Here is a 15,377-nt window from a genome sequence, read left to right on the forward strand (position 1 = left end):
TATCCACGGACCGCCGGGGACGGACAGCTCCGCCGCTGATTGGCTGCGGGACCGGTGACGTCATCTTCGGCAAGGTTCGGGATGTGTCGGCGGGATCCTTGATTGAACTGACACGAAGGACCTCTGTCGACAATGTTTTGTATTGCAGTATTTGCAACGCGCACAACTGGGCAGCTAATTTGACCAAACCAGGCTTTCCCTAAATTTGTGTATCCAAGGACCTCTTGACATATCTATATAGGTTCACAAAGTCCTTAAAATGGGGGAAAACTGAATACAGAAAAGAGATAATATTGCTTGATATAGAATAACAGCATGTTTTATTTTTCTGACCAATAAATATATAACATTATCATTAAAAGAAACTATATAATGTCATGGCACTGTAAAGGAGTTTATGATCGATCTGGCAAGAACATGCCATTTGCAGGGACTAACTCTATCCAACACATATGTCTTGTTATGTGTAATACCTAATGTGTGGGCCATGACACCAGCCTGTGTCCCACATCCAATCATTGCACATATCCAAAACCATTAGTAGACCTGGAATTTCAAAAGAGGTTGATACATGTAGTTCACTTCTTTAAACTACATGTAACATCTGTGTCCATAATATCACCAGGGTCCATAATATCACCACCTTGAGAAATAGTGTGCTTAAAGATATTTTTACTGCAACATCCTTTTTGTATGCACTCCTTCACACATCAAATGTACATACCTAGGGTATGTTGCAGTAAAAATATCTGTAAGCACACTATTTCTCAAGGTGGCAATATTATGGACCCTGGTGATGTTATGGACACAGATGTTACTGCTATTTAAATGTCAGCCATCAATGACTTGTGTCATGGTCTGAGATGGAGAAACAATTTTTTTTCACCAGTTTGTGTTTCACTAAAGAAAGTTACACTAGTTTACAAGTGTAAGTCGTGTGTATCAGTTAAAATCCTTTCTGTTACTGTGTTTCACTGAGTTGTGTCTAGCAAAGAAAGCCTGAGTAGACCATTTCAGATCATTTTTCAGTGGATTGTCTGTTGTCAAATGGACTACCCATGGACAAACAACACTTTGGATGCATTTCTCAAGCACATAAAACTGATCCCAAGAATAGGGTACATGTATCACCATACATTGTACACGCACAGGCCATTTATGCTGATTTGACACAAAATGATGTCTAGCAGCTTTTAAAGGACTCCTCCTTTTGCATCCCTACAGTTACTCACTCAAAGGTGTTATCTATTTTTGTGTACAAGACCATAGAATATGGTTGTAGGATCAGCTAGCAGCTCCTGCGGCGAGGCAAACTCCACCACCCTCCCTGCACTCATGACCAGGACCCGCTCACTGTCCATGATGGTGTTGGTCCTGTGTGCGATGGTGATGACGGTGCTACAAACAAACTCCGTCCGGATGGTTTGCTGAATGAGTCTGTCGGTCTCTTGGTCCACATTAGCAGTTGCCTCGTCAATGCAAAGCACCTTGGATAGACAAAATAGCAACACCAAAGTTTGAGAAGATAATAACAGAATCTAAAGTTCAAAAATTAAAATATCTTTTCTGTTATCCACTATCCAATAGCAGCTACTGCTCAACTTGAACACCATGAAAATGTCCCGGTACTGGGAACATGTTCCTTGCACGTGTAACAAAATGTTTGACATCAAAATGTTGAAACCACCTGTGAAACTAATGTTTGATAACACATGTCTTTAAATAGGATCTTCAAAAGAAGTACAATGTAATCAGTCGTTCACTTTAAATCTGGGCCATCAATTATTCAATCAAGATACATATACTGTGCATATGATTGCAGTAGGACTGTATGTAGCTACTTTAAGCCTCACCTTTGCTCTGGTGAGAATGGCCCTTGCCAGGCACATCAGCTGTCTCTGACCAGCAGAAAACACTTTTCCCTTCTCACCCACCTCGGCCTCCAGCCCTCCCAGCTTCTGTGGAAAACCACAAGGCACAGAAGAAATTTATGCTATCTGTCTGGATAGCATAATGTTTGAGAAACCTCTTTTAAAAAAAAAAATTATCCACAAGTCCATTTGATTTCCAACTCTCTACAGGTGATGCACAAAGATGGATATCTATTGGTTACCTGGGACATTTGAGTGCTAGAGGATAAGAATGCTTGCAGAGAAACATTAGCATTCAGTCAAAAAAGAGAGCTAGTTCACCTGTACTGCTGGCTTGAGGTGACATTTTTCCAGAATGCTCCACAGGTCAGTGTTACTGTACACGTCTCTGGGGTCCAGGTTCTCCCGGACTGTCCCACCAAACAGGAACGGGTCCTGGGGAATCACAGCTAACCTGGATCTGGGGAAAGGATTGGAATCTTAGATATTTGAAATCATGTTTCTTCACAATTTCTTAAGGGGATGCCTCATGACTTCACACCATTTCTTACAATTCACTGGCAACACATTACAGGTATCAAGGGACTACATTTACATATCTTCAAAACTTAAAATCATTTAGCACACTATTTTGCCAAAATTGTCTAGCTATTTTTCCATTTTCAGTAATATTGACCAAATCAGGGTCCTGGCTGCCGGCCCACACAACGATCGTCACTTCCCATTAACCCCCGGCCAGGAGATTGTGTAAACACAGGCTAGGAAAAACCTCAGCAATGGCAACTTACCTCAATCTTTGTAACTCGACCATTCTGATGTCTACATCATCAATTTTGATGGTGCCTGTCTGGATGTCTGCCATTCTGAACAGGCACAGAAGCAGGCTGGACTTGCCAGCCCCAGTTCTGCCCACCACGCCAACCTTCTCTCCAGGGTTGATGCTGAAGGTTACATTGTCCAGGGCCTGAAATACAACAAGAAAGAGTTCTAAACAATGTTTCATTGAAATGGATGGGCTCACAGTTTGGAACACCTAATTATACGTGTAAAACAAAAATCCTTTTCAAATCAGTCACAGAAATGCATTACAACAAGAACATCATTTATGACGGGTTTGATTTTGAATCAATATTCAATACTTTGTAACACCTGTTGGTTAAAAAAAATCTTTGGACCGACAATGATCATCCTACCTTAGGTAGACCCTGTCTGTATGTGAGGTTGACAGCCTGCCATGTCACAGCTCCGTGTTTCGGCCAGCTCCTACTAACCTGGAGAACACACTAACGTAAGTACAGCCACAATGAACTATGAACTATGATACAGTTCCATCGATACCTCTGTTACATTAGTGATTAGCAACATTATTTACAATTACATCATTACTCCTGCCAACATGTAGTCCTTGATAGACTGTAGCCCTTTTAATAGCCACAGGCTCAGCTCACAGGCTAGGTGGGCTGTCCTGACTGAACAGCCAAAAGAATACATATATTGGAACATCTTATCAGGCTCCTCCTACCTCTAAGACCCCCTCAGCCCGCTCCCATGGTACGTTCTTGACATACTGCACGGCCCGCTCCACACTGACCATCTGCTTCTCTGTCTCTGTGAAGGAGGTCACGACGCCTGACAGCAGGTTGGTCACTGACAGGGCGTAGGAGATGGCCAGCCCTACCAGGCCTGCGGACAAATCCACCAATAGACAACTCACATAGCCATACATATGGGTGAAGCACATAGATGTTCAGCTAAATTCAACTCAATCAAATCAACAACACATCAACCAGATACACAATCTGTATCTGTATACCTGGTGTAACGGTATAACACACCAGCTTTACAGGCATGAGGCGTGGCAGTAGCTGGTTATATTACTCACTGAATGACTTGTTACACCTAAAATTTGCACATCTAACTGTAAACATAATTGTTAGAGGCTATCTAGTGATGATGCCCCTACTGTACCTGGTAGCAGCGAGGTCCACCCTCACAATCATTAATCTGCAGTCTAAAAGTTGTTTATTGGCCTGGCTATTCCTGATTCATCAATGTCTTCTCTCCCTTTGCTTTCCTTCCAACTACAGTGTATCTTGAAAAAGCAGCACAGCACGCTCACCCGGATCTACTGTTTGAAAGTGATGCTCCAGCACAGCGATGAAGGCCACGCCTGTTACCATGGCAACCCCGAGCAGCTGCAGCCGGATGCCCAGCCAGCTGGAGGCCACCTGGCCGGAGAAGCTGGCCCGCTGGTTACACTCCAGCCGCGTCTTGTTCTCGTGTTTAAATCTGAGACAGGGAGGACAGTCCTTGTGTAACGAAGATGATATGTGTTCTATATTATACTAGTAGCTACATTAGATTTCCTTTCTTGCATGCATCAGTGGAATAAATTGTTTGCAATTTTTACCTTTCTATATATACTTGGATACTTGACATTTTATTGACTATATTCTGATTGTGATGCCATTTCCTTTGTCTGTTCCAAAGGTGCTCCCTCAAGTAAGAATAGTCTTCATAAAAAAGGCTATGAAAAGAAATTTGATACCAATTATACAACACAATATATGCATGTTATATAAGACAACCAATATCACAAATCAAGAAATGCAGACAAAAGGTACAGCAGTTGGATTACTAAATCCAAATATGCTTACTGTACTGCTTATTTCTCAACAGAAAATCCACTAACCTGTGTACTGCTCTGAGCCCCCTGATGGTGGTGAGGCCTGTCAGTGTCTCGGAGAAGTGAGCGTAGATGGGAGACAGACTAACACTGTCCAGACGCTTCAGCTCACGCGATGTGTAGCGGTAGTATTTCTACGGGAACAAACAAGGACATATCTGTTGGTTTTACATGTATACTTTCAAACCTTCTATCAAACACTTACAGAATTGAATGGGAATAAAAGAAGAACACCATAAAGTCCACTGCAAAGTTTAAGTGCAGTCTGTCCCCTGCTTATGATGCTCTCTTATGTTAAGAGTTCTTTCAATGTTCCTTTCCTTTTTTTTATGCCCCTTGAATGAGAAAAGCAGCTGTATAATGCTCCTTGTGTCCCTATGATGATGATGATGATGATGTGTCCCTATACCAGACCTGTATCCTGTGGTAGATGACAGCCAGCGGCAGCAGTAGCACAGTGAACCAGGGCAGCCCGTAGCACGTCACCACGATGGTCCCTGCCACGCCGTACGTCTGTGCCAGCAGGATGTTCATGATGAAGGGCAGCGAGTCGTCGATGGAGTACATGTCCGACGAGAACCGGTTCACCACTCGGCCGATCGGCGTGGTGTCAAAGAACTGGATCTTTGCCTAGTCACAAGCAAAGATTGAAGAATGAATGATGTTATATGTACTGTATATCTATCTTCTATCTATCTATGCATAATTATACAAGTATATACAGATAGAGAGACAGAAAGAGAAAAAAAGATAGATAATGATATGAGATATCTACATAAACATAGAAGTATACAAGCAGAGGCCTACCATTATCTACAGAACACTGAATAAAGCAAACGATTTATGAGAAGGGTGACCCTTTTTCATATCCTAAGCTTGATAAAGATACATATAGAATAAGGCTTAAAGAGAAATCATGGGTCTTTAAACACATGTGTATCAACATTACAACACGTGCCACCACGTAAATAAGCTCACCGAAACTTTCACAACTTGTACAGCATAACTTGGTATTAAATGTACCTTTGATGATCTCGATAGGTACCTTGAGAATACTGTTGAGCAGCTGGTCATGTAACACCCTGGCAGCACAGATCCCGCCATACGCAAACAGGAAGGCCCTGAACAGGGTGAAGACAGTGTTGGCCCCAGCTAACGCCCCGTACACAGTCAGGTAGAAGGTGACGTCGTCTGTTGTTGAATTGCTTGAGGCCAGCAGCAAGGGTGCCATGGAGCTACAAAAGGACAAATGACGAAATATCAATTGCTTACTGCTTCTAATAGGGACATTGTATTATTTGTAGTTATTCTCTCCCATCATTAATAGCAACTTAAGAGATCTATTTAAGGGATCTATTTAAGAGATCTATTTACCAGTAAGTAAACTTATGATTACCCAAAATTTATGCATTTCTATTCATGACCTTACCCAAGTTACAGTAAGAGGATATCAATATGTTATCAAGAATGAGGACTATTAACCTGCAATTCAAAGGAAAGAAAAGCAGTCATTATATCTGTAGCCTCCTGAGTGTCATGTGCTCACCTTGGTACAGATGATATGATAGCCAGCGCTGGATGGGTTGATGAGATAGTGTTATTGTGATGGGAGTGGGATATCCAATAAGACAACCACCAGTCATTTAGGTTCTTGGAAGCTGCAGTGTAAAAATATATTCAAACTCTTAAGATGGACGTACAAAATGTATTGATACTACTTTTATGTAACTGTTACAGTGGAAAACATTCTGACATTCTATCAGCTGTAGTCAGCCTAATGGCCTGTTGGGCTCTTTCTACAGCATTGCTATCTATTAAACAGTAACTGCTCTACTTGACCTTACTTGATACTAGAAATATGAGAAAAGATGTGATATAGTGACGGACAATAAACAATAAGGATCTGCCTCAGTACATGTAGTTACTGATATGTGACAACAACAATGATGATGATTTCTTACCTTGCATAAGGAAGAGAGCTACCAGCACGCTTGGAGCCAGACAGGCGCCCACAGCCTGCCAGTAGGACCTGTAGACCTGGAAGGCCACTGAGCCCACCTCCCTCTCCTCCTCCTGAACTAGGGACTGTTCACGGGACAGAGCAGGCTCAGGGACAAGGTCTTCTTCTGTATGGAACAGCAGTAAGTAGGAAATGTTTCTTTTTGTTTTCGCTTTACTTCTTTCAAACTACAAGGATACTAAAGAGGTAAAGCCCTGATAAGTTGTGAGTCAAAGTCTAAAATGTATACATTGAACATATCATAGCTTAGCATATACTTTCTAGATCTCTGTCAGTCCGTCTCAAAAGACTATGACTTAAATGCACAAAAACAGGATGGTTATAATAGCATATTGATATTACTCATATGACTACATCACATAAGAACTGATGTTTTTCATATCTAAATCTTCAAAGTGATAGCTTAGCAAAAATTGACAAACCTTGGCTGGAGACTTTTTCCCCATCGTTGTTGCTGTCGTCTTGTCTTTTTTCTTGTTTCTTAAGTGATGGCATTTTTATGTCATGGTTTAAAACTTCAGAGGGCGGGCCTATAAAATCAGTGATGCAAAGATATACATGTATCAAGTATTTGAGCCAGTAACTGCTTATTCTAGTCAGACTTTTGTTACATAGGAAATTACAATTATTCAGCTAAACGAAACACAATCAGTCATCATGTGTACATAAAACATGTTAGTATTTGTACCAATTTCATTTAGCCTGCAAATTTTATCTACCCGGTACCTGGACCATAGATAAATAACTGGGATGATCTAGAGAATGTACATGACCCAGTCTGACCTGTTTTGACAATCCTGCCGGCCTCCATCACTACCACTAGATCTGCCTCCTGGAGGAAACGGGTGTGGTGGGTGCAAAGGATTCTGGTCTTATCCTTCAACAGCCCCATGATGCACTGGGAGAAGAGGTGCTCAGCCACATGAGCATCAACAGCAGCCAGTGGGTCGTCTAAGAGGTAGATGTCTTTTCCCTAGAAAAGGTTGAGTTTAAAGAGTCCTGGCTTCATTGCCTTCAAAGCTAAACATAACAACAAACTAGAATAATTATAGTATTCCATAAATATGGTATTGAAAAATTCATAGCAACTACTGAAGCAACTGTATCAGAACATTTTTTGTTCCAGCTTTTTGAGTCAGAGTTAGAACAAGATGCATTTCAATAGTTGTGTCGATCTTGAAGAGACAATGCTTCAAAGATTTTTGCCCATACCTGATACACAGCCCTAGCTAGTCCCATCCGTGCCTTCTGTCCACCACTCAAAGTCACCCCATTCTCCCCAACTTCAGTCAGGTCTCCAGAGGGAAGTATCTGAGAATGATGAAGATAATCAAACTTGTGAAGACACTGTGAAGACAACTATACAAGCTATACATCACACAGAAGACATTACATTCTGTACTAACAGCAAACAGAAAGTTACAGTGTTACTGGCATCATCAGTACTGGTTACACAGAAGCCATCTAGACAAAATCAAATTGTGAAGTACACACAGTCATATTTCTTATGGTTGCATTTTTACCACACCAAGTACAATGCTAACAGTAAACTTCCCAAAGCCAATACCTTAAGATCCTCCTCCAGTGCACATGCCCTGATCACCCTCTCATACATGCCGGTGTCCATCTCCCTCCCAAACAGGATGTTGTTCCTGACAGTGGTCTGCTGTATCCAGGCTTCCTGTGCGGCCAGACCAAACCCTCCCGCCAAGTTAGCCACAGAGATCCGGCCGTCCTGCCTCTCCATCTCAGCAGTGATGGCCGCAAGGAGGGAACTCTTCCCACTGCCAACTGCACCTACAACTCCCACCAGCTGGCCCTGTGGGAAGAGGATGGTTGTTACATTCAGAATGACCGTACTGTATACTTGACTCAGGCAAAGTAAGATTTTACTTTTCAAAATCTTAATGCTTTATCACAGGGTTTCACATTACAATTCCCACTAGCTGGCCCTGTGGCAAGATTATTGTTACATTCAAAATGGCCATACCATACTATTGATGATTTAAAGGCAAGTAAGATTTTACCTTAAAAATCTTACTAATTTACCAAAGACTAAAGTATTCCATCATAGACTAGAGTCTACAGCTTTAAGTTTGTTTACATGTCACCTTTGGCACAGTCAGTGAGATCCCCTCCAGCTTCTGGGTACCACAGTTGCTGAAAATGCTGCTTGCTGAGCTGTCCTCCAGCCCTGAGTCTCGTCGGCTGTCTGGAGCAGAACTCCCAGCAGCAGCGGGAACAGCAATGTCAGCTGTACTCCAGCTAAAACTGCCATTACGGATTTCCACTGCACTGTCTGCTTCCCCTTCATCTGTAAAAAAGGAACACAAGTCAATTCAAAAGAAAACAAGAAGCCATAGGTGACAATCCTCCGTGAAGTTTTACATATTTAAACAAAATCCCAAGCGTCAACGCCAGACCTACTGTGCAGACATTATATTAAATTAGGCAACGGTTAATACAATGAGGGCGCGTCACAACCATAAAACATACAAAGAGCTAAATCCATTACTGCTCCCAGGGCGTGTAAAGATACTGTGCTTCAAGTTCGAAGTTCATTTTAATAACACACACACAATCATTGCATTCACATAACTAGAGCTCCCCGATCTCATACCTTCGCCAAATGATGTTAATCTTTATGGCTGACAAATGATAGATTATTCCCCCTGCTTGTGCAAATAGGATCCTCTTTCTTATGAATTTTATCAGTTTATCATATTCTCAACCAAAAGACAGTCTTATATTAACAAACAATGCCATTCTAGCATTTCCTCATAAATTATGCAAATGAGGTCCTGATTTGAATACATTATGTTTAATGATGTTCACCTTCACTGTACTTTCAAAGACCATAAATATGAAATTCCAGGCAGTTATCATTACAGAATTATAACATTTTCTCATTAATTATGCAAATTAAGTCTTCATTTACATAATCAATATCTGCCTGTGTTTATCTCGTTCTCAATTACCAATGCGACAAGCTTCAATAGTCCTATGATGGAATGCAGCTGATTTATAGAATTTCTCCATAAATTATGCAAATTACATCCATATTTGAATAATTGTCACATAATTATATTAAGCATCACGTAAGCTACCTGCATACCAAAAATCACGACGATCCGTCAACCGATTCTTGAGTTATTCTCTTTTGAATATATTCAAACAGATAGTCCTGCAGTTCCAGAGCAAGCCGCTAGGGGGCCCAAACTCACGTCACTTCTTTCCCAGCACAAGAGCTACGTGCCATCTGAATTTCGTCACCCTGGCATGTCTGGATCATGAGATATCAAAACCGGAAGTTCAGCTGCAGTACCGTAACAAGCTGCTAGGGGGCCCAAAATCTAATCATTTTGAGGTCTCATTAAGACCTACCCACCTACCAAGTATCAAGACAATCCATCAAGGCCTTCTCAAGTTATCGTGTTTACAGACACACACACACACACACACACACACACACGAACGCCTCTGAAAACATAACCTTCTTGGCGAAGGTAAAGATCGGACTATCATGGTCAGCCCCACCGTCTTACCGTGCCTGTACCTAATTAAGCGCGCCTGGAGTTGCCGTAATCACCGCGAGTGTTACTACCGTCGGCCAGATAACCAGGATATCTGCTTACAGTACCTCTGCTACCAGACAACTGCCTAAACCTACGGCCTATTCCACAGGATTGTAAAAGTAGGGATGTTTCTAAAATATGCATTTACTCCAATATCAAAACAGCTACGGTAAAAATAAAAAGACGTGCATCATCCCGGACATAATGCAACACCACATGCGAAATTACACAGATATGCGACGTACGGCAGAATGCGTTTTGGCTGCGAACATCTTCCAAAAAACTTGGCATCTCTTAACCATGGGCAAAAACATCTGGAACCACTTATAAAAACCACCCCGTATCTGCATGAACTTTTACCTCCCCCCCGCTATTCCAAACAACGCGTTTTTCTGGACCGTTCCAATTCGCCTCGTAATTGTAGGGGTGCGTCTGCGATATTACATTGACCGCGAAAGCAGCAACGGCAAAAATACACATTCGTGCATCAACACGGGCATGCCCGCAGACGGCGTATCAAATTGCGTGCCGATTACACGAAGAGAACCCAGTGTTTTGACTGCGAACATGAAAAATCAGCCGATTACAACACTCCGTCCGGAGGTCCTGACCTCCTTCACGGAGTAACAAAACATGAGCCAACTGACTCAGATAGCTTGATGAGTTATAGTAACAAGATCATGATTCAGAAACATATGGATCATCAAAGTTCATGTTACATACATTTGTTACAAACAATTAAGTCAATCACTGAATAAATACATTGTATTTCCTTTACAATAAGATATATGTCTTAAAATGTGCCCCAATCATATGCCTATTAATTAGCTAAATTTGACATTACTAGTTCTATTAAACTACCTTACCAGCACATTAAGTACATACATGTATTCACATTATCACAATTACGTATGGCTAATGTTTTATAAACATCGGTAAGCTATGCAAGAAAAAATTGGACAAATACATTGGTGAGGTAGGCAAGAAATCTAATGGAAATCTATACTGCCTCCAGCCTGACCTGTACTGTAGTACGAGAGCAGGTCGATCTCTCTGAGCTGCAGGAAAGCCTGCAGCCGCTTGACGGACACCCAGGCCTCCATCAGCCCGTTGATGACCCAGGGGAAGGCGTTCAGCGGACTGATCAGCATGTTGAACAACGCTACACTTGTGAAGACCTGCCAATGGACAAGATACTGTGTTAAAAGAACTTTAGAGACCAAAGTATTCTAAACTACAGATCAGTCTCTCTAACAGTGCTGAAAGAACCTTAAAGACTAAAGTATTCTAACAAACAGCTGTAGACTGTACTTGAGAGTTTTAACTTTGTTCCCATGCAAAATCCCCCAAAAAGTTAGAACTCAGATCAACTTTAAACTCCCAACTATGGATTCTATGGTACCAAAACAGATGAGTTTTCATTTGAAGCTGTATATTGGGGTAAGACAAGACAGACACTGATACTGATCACAGAAATTAAGAAAACATCAGACATTAAACATAGAGAAATATGATGGTTAAATAGCAAAATGTTGAAGAACTTAAATTCGATTAGTCCAAGGACATATACTAGTAATGTCCTTGATCAGTCCTATTTGACATTCTGATCCTCTTACTGACAACAGAGTTTTCTCAACAGTACCACACCCTCCTACCTTAGCAGCAGTGAGCTTGTTTCCCAGGGCAGAGTATGTAGTGAATGTGAGGATGGAGATGAGGACAGGTGTGGTGGCCCAGAAGTACACACACAGGGCGTCCAGGTATTTCCTGCCCCGCAGACTCTTCAGCTCCAGCTGACGCAGACGACGAACCTTCTCCTGGAAGGTGGACTCCCAGGCATAGAACTTGATCACCCGGATTCCATACAGGATCTCATTCATCAGCTAGGAGTGGTGCAAAAGCAGCATTTAGAAGGGTATGCAAGTTAAAATAATATTCATAAAATAATCAAGTGTTAGACCATGGAGGTAGAAAATCACATTTTCTACCTCCATGGTTAGACTGTATACCTAAGTGCTCAAAGAATATCATCCTTAATGTATATACATGTATTTAGTCACAGCAAGTGTGATGATTATTTTGAAGGTACAGCATCTTCAACTACTAGCAGTCTACATGGCCGTACAGAAACTGATGAAGTAAGAAAATGATAAATTTGTTTGTTAGCCTGCTAGATCATAAGTAACCTAAAGTGTAAGGGCCATCCATGCTAAATGTAGTTGATAAGCTTAGAAAATGAAACTTTTCTTGGAGATGAAAACTGATCGTCCATGCCCACCTTGACTCGAGCATCTTTTTGCAGCATCATGTCATTGCTGAGTTTCCCGATCTTGATGGCGAGCCAGCGGTTTATCGGGATCAGCAGCACGGCAAAGGCCAGGCCGGCAAGGAACGAGATGCCAACCTGTTCAGGGAAAAAACATTATTTCATAATCATAAACATAATACCTCAACAACAAGGACTGAGGCAGGAGGAGTTGGGCTGACTAAAATGACCAACTGTATAACTATAAAGGCATGGAAGACACAGAAAAATTGGGACACACTTTTTAAAGTAGTCAAACCTGCCAAGCAAGGTGACCTCATTAAGCCGACCACCTGTTTAAGGCAATCACTTTTATCCAGTCCCCTGAGTGGTCGCCTTGGCCAGGTTTGACTGTAAGACATTTGCTAACCTGACTATTGACAAACATGTCAACAGATTCCCAACCAGGCCTAAGTCAGTCTAGATACAAACCAACCAGCGAACCATCCACTGTATGGATGCAGTAAATGTTCTCTGATAGAGAATCTATGAACCAGGTTAACTACGGGAAAGAATTTCTCATCACAGAGAACAGCTGACCTGTTGGTGTAGCAGGTAGAGTGACACGGCAATCTGAAATGGCAGGGACCAGAACTGGTGGAACGACGGACAGAAGTTGACAATCCGACCCGTGTCTGTACTCATGAAGTTCACAACTTCTCCGGTCGTGAATCCAGACAGAGAAGTGCTACTGACAGCTAGGGCCTGGAGGAACAAATACATTATATACATTGTGTATTGATATTAACCATGGTATTGGGATATGAAATTCACATTAAGACAAATCCTTAAACATTGTCTATTCTGTATTTCATATCGAATATCTTCTAGTTATCTTACACATAAAATATAAATCTGACCTTATGGTAGACAGTGGTGACCAGGGCAGCCCTGATCTGGATGCCGACCTTGTTGATCTGGTAGTTAAACTGGGAGGACAATATTGCACCAATCAGAGTGGAAGAGAAGAGTCCAAGTGCGTACATGTACCCATGCAGCATTGGCTCGTTTGAGTTCTCCATGAAGGAGACGAGTAAGTTTAGCAGCAAGGGTCCTGCGAACCCCAGCCCGTCACCTAGGAGTTTTAAGATCCCCAGGGAGTAGTACTGCATTCCAAATGCTCCATGTAAACCTTTCATCAGAGTCACTGGCTGTCCCAGACTTTTCCTTGCCCCGTCAGGGCAGGGCGGTTCCTCTAGGACATCCTGTACCTCGATCCCACCATTTCTGACTTTCACCTCTGGATACTCATCATCAGATGGCTCCAACTTGTCAATGGAATGAGGATAGAATTTCTCTGTAAAGACTTTCTCCACGTGGGTTGTTGTCAACTTTCTTGGGAGGTGAAAAAGATCTCCTGTTGCGTTGAGCTGCATGTGGGATCCTTTCACCATAAGGGGATTGACCCACCAGAAAGTCAGCTTCGACAGCCAGTTGGAATTGTCTTCAGCAACGTCCAGCTCTACTGTGTCTGGTCTGGACACTGAACCATCATAACGGACTTTTGCACCTGTCCGTAGCAAAGGTTCTTCTTCTTCATTCACACTTTGCACGTGAGGAGGAGCAAACAGCAGTGGTATGTTAGGTCTGTGCGAGGGGAATAGCGTCACGAGGTAAAGAAACTGCAGTCCTGCCACTGCAAATGTAATACTCTCCGTTACGACGTCCAGCGTCTGGTCCACTCTGCTAGCCCGGAGGATGACCGCCTGCAGCTGGAAACCGGTTGCGACCAGAGTGAGAGTCCAGGTTAACGCCAGGACGAGTGGTCCTCTCATGTGAACGACGTGCATTTTCCTCAACTGCCAAACGGCACAGGTGTGAACTAACCAGGAGAAAGCCACAAATGCACCTGTCACCACATCCACCAGAGGGAGCTTTTCCCGCTGCCATAGTTCTACCAGGAGTATGTGCAGAAGCGGTGCACAGAACTGCAGGGCACAGATGAGCAGTCTGATGTTGACTGCCGCTGAACGCGTCAGGTTCTGGATGATCCTGCCCTGTTTGATTCCAGCAAAGTAGGCGCTGCACACAGCAAAGATGAAGTGTGTTCCTGACACAACAGCAACCTGGAAGCAATGAACATCCATAGATATTGTCAGTAAATGAAATACATTGTATGATTCGCAACATCAATTATAATATGTCTGATCCATTGGCTTTAACATGTAAGTTTAACTTTTCAATCACTTGAGTTATTATTAATTGGACACTATTTTATTTGGTTAACCAAGGACAGTATATTACAGGTATAATGTCCTTGGGTTAACGTTACATTAAACTTGGTAATAAGTAGGTACACATTCAAGAACTTTACATAATTACTAATTTTAAAAGAAAAGGGCAGTTTGCAATGATAAAAAGCTAAAGGTAAGGACATATATATCTGTGTATAATGTCCTTGCTAAAGGTAATATTTCAAGAACTGTATCACATGGTGGGTAACTTGAAGATGACTTTGACTTTAATCAGTTCCTGATGCCCTTGGATTATTGATTGATTTGAGATGATAAAAACTTTTGTCGGATGCATTCAAGGAACTAGAGCTGTATTTAACATAGTAGGACCTTGAGTAAGACATCACACACCTGTTGGAAACAGTGTCCCAGATGTCCCTCCGACCAGAGTGGGATGGTGTCATTCGCCGGTGTTCCACAGAACTGTCCTAACGTTACACCTGTCATGATCGCGCCCTTCACAATCAAGGAGCTTCAATCAACTGCTGCTCTCGTCACGGGTGACTGCGCGTCCGATGAAGGGCGTCCTTGATGTCTCCTTGAGATGAAAGGCACATTTCATTCATTGATCAGAACTGAAGAGTTATAACATCCTTGTTGCCAGTACTGTTGACAAGAGGGACCCCAAAACGTGTCTAGCACGAGCTGCGCGTGCGCTGCCCCGGCTCCCACTAGGGGAGATCGCA

At 42.3% G+C, this 15,377-nt stretch overlaps 1 protein-coding gene across 2 annotated transcripts in view; it reads right to left on the reverse strand.

The window, feature by feature from the left end:
• Positions 1-1,130: 1,130 nt before the first annotated feature.
• LOC109472161 (multidrug resistance-associated protein 7-like) overlaps positions 1,131-15,377 on the reverse strand; it is a 15,395-nt gene continuing 1,148 nt past the window's right edge. Inside the window, exons 1-23 of one of the 2 annotated variants that reach the window (XM_019771736.1) lie at positions 15,043-15,351; positions 13,318-14,523; positions 12,998-13,162; positions 12,431-12,556; positions 11,808-12,035; positions 11,174-11,330; positions 8,689-8,891; positions 8,145-8,396; positions 7,790-7,888; positions 7,361-7,550; positions 7,000-7,107; positions 6,519-6,683; positions 6,104-6,215; positions 5,603-5,792; positions 4,972-5,187; positions 4,564-4,691; positions 3,991-4,160; positions 3,394-3,554; positions 3,065-3,142; positions 2,660-2,835; positions 2,193-2,331; positions 1,854-1,958; positions 1,131-1,487 (exon numbers count right to left, since the gene is read on the reverse strand). In XM_019771736.1, the coding sequence (XP_019627295.1) occupies positions 1,242-1,487; positions 1,854-1,958; positions 2,193-2,331; positions 2,660-2,835; positions 3,065-3,142; positions 3,394-3,554; positions 3,991-4,160; positions 4,564-4,691; positions 4,972-5,187; positions 5,603-5,792; positions 6,104-6,215; positions 6,519-6,683; positions 7,000-7,107; positions 7,361-7,550; positions 7,790-7,888; positions 8,145-8,396; positions 8,689-8,891; positions 11,174-11,330; positions 11,808-12,035; positions 12,431-12,556; positions 12,998-13,162; positions 13,318-14,523; positions 15,043-15,138 (4,716 nt within the window). In that variant the 5' untranslated portion in view covers positions 15,139-15,351 and the 3' untranslated portion in view covers positions 1,131-1,241. Of the gene's footprint in view, positions 1,488-1,853; positions 1,959-2,192; positions 2,332-2,659; positions 2,836-3,064; positions 3,143-3,393; positions 3,555-3,990; positions 4,161-4,563; positions 4,692-4,971; positions 5,188-5,602; positions 5,793-6,103; positions 6,216-6,518; positions 6,684-6,999; positions 7,108-7,360; positions 7,551-7,789; positions 7,889-8,144; positions 8,397-8,688; positions 8,892-11,173; positions 11,331-11,807; positions 12,036-12,430; positions 12,557-12,997; positions 13,163-13,317; positions 14,524-15,042; positions 15,352-15,377 lie in introns of those variants that run through there. The other variant, XM_019771735.1, reaches the window with a different exon arrangement.

This window comes from Branchiostoma belcheri, unplaced genomic scaffold (assembly GCF_001625305.1).
Source record: "Branchiostoma belcheri isolate BF01 breed outbred unplaced genomic scaffold, Haploidv18h27 scaffold27, whole genome shotgun sequence".
NCBI lineage: Eukaryota > Metazoa > Chordata > Leptocardii > Amphioxiformes > Branchiostomatidae > Branchiostoma > Branchiostoma belcheri.